This window comes from Brassica napus, chromosome C3 (genome assembly GCF_020379485.1).
Source record: "Brassica napus cultivar Da-Ae chromosome C3, Da-Ae, whole genome shotgun sequence".
Taxonomy (NCBI): Eukaryota; Viridiplantae; Streptophyta; class Magnoliopsida; order Brassicales; family Brassicaceae; genus Brassica; species Brassica napus.
The window spans coordinates 41,550,289-41,556,310 of record NC_063446.1 but is presented as its reverse complement, the minus strand read 5'-3'; the positions used below and the strand labels follow the sequence as shown (position 1 = coordinate 41,556,310).

The following is a 6,022-nucleotide window of genomic DNA, read 5'->3' as shown; positions in this document are numbered from 1 at the left end:
GGAATTGCGGGCCTTTGGTCCATTTATTTCACTTCCCACCTACCCAATTAGCCCAAAAGATTACAGATGTATTAAATATTCAAGAACCATCAACATCTAACCCGTAAAGCCACCATACTCGCTATCTCCAAAAGAGAATAATATAAAATGAGAAACTCCACACATAGCACAACTTCCTTGACTACTCCATCAAGTGTAAATAACAAAACTCAACTAACCAACCAACTTATTCATCTCTCAGATAAAAATCATAAATTTACAGTGTAATCATAAAACCTTGCTGGAGCTAAATTTTCCAAAAAAACTCTTATTTAATAAATAAATAATCATTTATCGAACCATCTCCCTCATCATCATCATCTCCATTTGTACCAATTCTCTTGCTCCTTGAATCTCCTAAATACTCCATCTAAGGCCACATCGAAAGCATCTTTGAAAGTCTCTAATCCATTCAGAGACTTTGCGTACACCAAATTCGGTATCAACTCGATCACTTTTTCCCGCATTCTCCGCACATCTTCTTTGCTGAACCGTTCCAACACTTCCTTTATAGACGTCGTCCCGTTTTTCACCTCATTCCGGTCTATGTAAACCGAGTAACTACCCGGTTCGTTCGGTAAAAACCACTGATACTGCATGTAAGCGGTTCTACGCCAAAAGAAAACCGGAATAGAACCGGCTAACATGCAATCGAAAATCGAGCGGCGCGTGAAGCTATCTCCACGTGGCTGAAGGCAAAAATCAGAGCCGAGAAACGTCTCCAAGATCGCCGACGAGCCATTCGAGCATTTTCCTCCGGTGCAATCCACCGTTCGGCAAGCTCCTTGCGACTCCTTGCAGTGATCGAGAAGCAATCCTCTAAAATCGTTCTGAATCCCGGCGCGTGGTGCTCCGGCGAAACAGAACAGCGTCTCGCGACGGCGATTCCTGACGAAATCCTGCCATTTCACGACGTCGGAGTCCGATCGAGGGTGGAATCCGGTGGGGTACGGTACACCGACGTCGAAATGGTCCCAAGAGTTGCGCTCAATGAGAAGGCGCGTGATGTTACGCATTCCCGGGATGTAGATACAGTTAGATCCCCAATCTTCGTCTTTGGTTCTGCGAAAATCCCATGTGATGCGACCCATGGTAATGAAATGATCCCATCCGTTGGATCTATTCCAGTAAGGTTGTTCCCTGACCCACTCAGTCATCATCTTACAATGACGGTCACGATCAGCCGCCGCGTAATTAGACCATAAATATTGACCGACAGCGAGTCCAGCGTAGAACGGGATGTAGAACGCCGTCGCGGACTCCGGATCATAAGTCCGGCAACGGTGGTTGAGGATCCGGTTGTGGAAGATGATCTCGGAGACGAACTGATCAGTCCAGAACCATGAAGGAACCAAATCGTCAGGGATCACGCCTTTCAACGACGTCGCTTCTTTGCCGAAGCCGTCGTTGGAAAGCGCGTCGCAGCGAGAGCTCCACGGGTTGAGATTGTCGCACTCTTGCAGGATCACTTCGTTGAAGATCTTCGGCATGTCGTAGACGAATACCCGACCCCTTTCGCATCGCCCGGAGTCGTCGGGTTCGGAGCGGGTTCGGGTGGGTAGAGACTCGTCGGAAGTTAAGAGAGGCTCATCGGAGGTGAAGAGAGACTCGATGGAGGAGACGGAGACGGAGACGGCGGGGGAAGGGAAGTTTCCAGGGGAGCGACGGCTGGGGAAAGCGATGGAGCGGAGAGTGAGGAAGAGGAGGAGCTGGAGACAGAGGAGAGAGAGGATGAGCCATGTACAGTGGCTCCGGGAGGCGGCGATGGAGGCAGAGCGGTTAGCGGACGAGTTTCCGACAGAGTTGAAGGAGATTTTCTGATCAGTGTCGGTGGTGGTTTTGTCTGGTGTTCTCGATTTCTTGAGGAGGCGTTCAGGACTGGTTGGATTTGAGACGGGGAGCATAGTTATCAATTAAGAGGGAAGAAAGGGGATAGGAGAGATTCCGTCGCCGGAAATATTGGATACGTTGCGAGGACGGAGCTAAAATCTCCGGGAAAGGAGAGACGTTCTTTATGTGGTTCTCGTTGATGGCGTAAAGCTAAGTAGAGAGAAGAGTTTTAAGATTGCTCGAGAAACAAGGAGATTCTGTTTCTTTTACCTTTTTTAAATGTTCTGTAATATACAAATGGAAACTATATTTAATTCGCTTCGGCTGCTACCAAACTATCTCACGGTTCACGATTTTCTCTCAAAACTTTCACGAGTTTGTCAACTCTCCCTACATCGTTGAAAGATAAGTGTAATAATAATGAATTTTGTTTCCATTAGTCATTCTCGATCAAATCATTATTGTTACGCAGATCTGGTAATTAGAATCGTCAATCTAACAATTTGATGTTTGAAATTTTATTGCTAAATATTGAAATATATCATTAACTTAACGACTACAAAACATGATTTAATTGTCACAAATAACCATTGACATTTGCAGAACATAAATTCTGCTGTTTGCGCAGTAGACCATTGTGTTAAGCTCCATGATTTTGGTAAGAATAGATAGATGTATAAAGATGTCAATTTTCTTGTCAGATTGGGTCTAAATGAAACAAATTAAAATTTTGGGTGATACTACTAAAAGTTTTAGAAGATGGAGGTCCTGATTAGTACACTGGTAATATTAATTTTATCAAGGTGTTGGAAGCATTACGGAGCGGAAGGACATGGACACGTGCCTGTGAGATTAACCGTCTATGCCGGCAACCGACAAGGGAAGACCACAAGAGCCGGTGAATACTGAACACTTGGAACTCAGCGTTACAGACAACGTGTCCTTGTAGAAACAGAAACTATTATCTTAGATTATATTTTTCTATTTATTAACATAGGTTGTGTCAGAAACTAACTATTAGTTGCCTCTCAACCACGTTTTCCTTCCGGAGAAAAGGAAAAAAATCACACTAAAATATATGCAGTATATCTAGAAACATCACCTTAAAAAATCACCGATATCTCTGTTTTTAAAAATTTAAAGCGTTACGATTAAAATTGGTAACGGAATACAAAGGCGGAAGATGCACCGAAACGGTGATGTTTACGTGTAGGTGACAGATTAGAGTGAACTGTGTGATGTTGAAAGTATTAGCTAAGCGTCATGTGAGCTTTGTGGCCATGCTTCTTCAAACCACGAGTTATGCCGCATGACGTGTCACATACACCAACTTCTTGCCGACAAATATTGTTTTTATTGATTGATGACATTAATTTATTTGTAGGTACTTTGATTTGAATACATATTTGTAAACCGGAGAAGACCGCAAAACGGAAACTAATTCTGATTATACTCAAGCCCAAGCGCATAGTGAACTCAACTTAACTCGGTTCGGTTCAGAATTTGGTCTACCTCTATCGGAAAACATTTTGTCGTTTTCATATCTAACATCAACTTTGGCCGTTTTGGTGTAATAATTAACAAATCACGGCAAAGCGTTTTTCTGTGGGTCAATGTCTAATAATTTATCTTTAAACTTGTCGGTCATGTTTCGTGAAAGTGAAGAGACTATTAAAATGACCGAGATTAGAATAACAGATCGTGGCATGTGGTAATCAAGAGAAGAAACACAAAAATAAGAATGTAACGTTATACAATGTACACTAGCTCAGTAAATTTTATAAATGAGCAAACGGCATATCACCAAACTTCTTTTATACAACGCACAAATTTAAATAAGAGAGTCAATGAAACCAAACATTTTTGTTGGCAAGTAAAAGAACGAAATGAATCCCTAAACAAAATTAGAAAAAGTATTGTCAACATACATGGTTCCAACTCAGAAAAGCAAAGTTACAATGACCCCGAAGAGGACGAGCTTAGGGTCAACGTACGTTTCAAATATAAGCGCCGCATCGTATATCATTTGTTGTACCACACAAATGTCTAATCGAGTTTATATATTTATTTCGTAAAATTTTTGTATGATTTTAAAATAAATAAATACATCACCACATGACATAGAGTAACAGCAAGAGCATCTCTAACGGGTCCTTAAACCCTCAAATCTGAAGTTTTACTATTCAAGCCTTCAAAACACTATTTACTTTTCAGTGTAGTCCTTATAATTCACATATATTAATACTAGTATTAATTTTTTTATCACTTTAATCCTTATAACTATATTTCACTTAAATTTTCAAATCCCCTATATATTAATTAGGGATCGTTTAAAAAGTTATAACCTGAATTTTGTAAAAATTAAAACAAAAAATATCCTATGTGGCACTTGTGTATGCCTTCTAAATCATATTTCAAAGAATTCTAGATCAACTTAAATAAACTATAGTCTAAAAATTATACTCTCTAGCAAAATAATATTTCGCAGGCTATAAATGGTTGCATATATCAAATCTTTATTGTTTCGCAGGCTTTCCTTAAATAAAACCTACGGCTAATATGATTAAAATATATATATATAGCAATTAATGATTTTAAAAAATAGAGACTTGATAACAATCTGTATACCTTTTATCATTTTTGTTTATTTCTTTATTATTCAAATAAATTACATAATTACATTAATCATATAATAAAAATCTCGATTTTTTGTATATGTTGTATTTTGAATTTTTTAAAACGAGTATAAATTACTAAAACTGTTAAAAGTCTCACATAAACTTTTATGATCAAGGTTTAAATTTTTTTCTATATTAAGATACAATGATTATAAGACCATATGAAGAAATAATTTTATTCTAATAGGTTTTTATGTTAATATATATATATACATATATATATATATATATATATACATATATATATATATATACATATATATATATATATATATATATATATATATATATATTTCATATCGTTTAAATTAAACTATACATCATATGAAAATGTGTACTTATATTTTGATATTTGCATTGAACATATATTGAAAAGTTAATATTTTAATTCTGAAATCTTCATTGTTTTTTAAATGATTATAAATTATTGAAATTATCCCACATTAAAAAAAATCGTTGGTGTAAACTTTTGTTACACAAATATGCAAATAATCATAAAATCATATGAGTAGAAACTTCATTTAATAAATATCCATATTAAAAGTGTAATATATATATATATATATATGTGTGTTAATATCATTTAAATTTAATTCTATATCATATACGATAGATACGATTGATTGTTTTGATTTTTTTACCCTAAAATGATTGCGAATAAACAAGAGTGATAGTTTGATTTATATGCACACGCCAATTTATTACATAATAGTAACATATTTCTTAGTTATTTAACATATATAATTATTATTTTATTATTTCATAAAACATAAGCATTTTCTAAATCTCAGGTCAAAACAAACAAACGAAGTGAGAATAAACTTCAAAATCAATATTTATATCGAACAATAACCAAAATGAAAAAGAGAAAAATATTGAAGATAGATAGGATTGGCACGTGAACATAAACTTCTCATAACCATAATTAATTTTTAAATTACTAATCATGATATAAAACCGAGCTGACATAGTTTCATTATAATCAAATACACCCGAAATTTTTCAACCTAAACATTAGGTTCTTATGGGGTAAGTGATTTTTGACCTAAAATTTTATTAAAAATGAGATCAACTCATCAGTAAACAAATGATTTAATTAACAAAAAGTTAAAAAAAATTGTTTAAAGACCAAAATATTAATTCAATCAAAAATATAAATTTATTTTTCCGTAATATTCTTTAAAAAAAAATTATATAAATTTATCATGCGCAAGGCGCAAGTCTTATCCTAGTATATATTATATATACACACATATATATATTATTAATACATAAAATATATAAAAATGTTAAAACTAAAATAAAATTAATAAAAAACAATATTACATAAAATATATTTATTATTTCACAGAACAACTATATTACATTGAAAAAAATATAATACAAATTAAAGATCAAAATTAAAAGATTAAATATTTTACAATAACTATTACACACATATATTACAAAAATTATAATCCATACACTGATGTTAA

General features: G+C 34.7%; 1 protein-coding gene across 1 annotated transcript; it reads right to left on the bottom strand.

Annotated features, from left to right (window-relative positions):
* Positions 1-214: 214 nt before the first annotated feature.
* Positions 215-2,183, bottom strand: LOC106347203 (xyloglucan galactosyltransferase XLT2). Its single transcript, XM_048751613.1, has one exon. The coding sequence runs from the start codon at positions 1,941-1,943 to the stop codon at positions 357-359; it is 1,587 nt and encodes a 528-aa protein (XP_048607570.1). The 5' UTR covers positions 1,944-2,183; the 3' UTR covers positions 215-356.
* Between the last annotated feature and the right edge of the window lie 3,839 nt (positions 2,184-6,022).

Excerpts from the sequence above, each read along its gene's own strand:
- LOC106347203 (XM_048751613.1), bottom strand. The coding sequence starts at position 1,943 with ATGCTCCCCGTCTCAAATCCAACCAGTCCTGAACGCCTCCTCAAGAAA.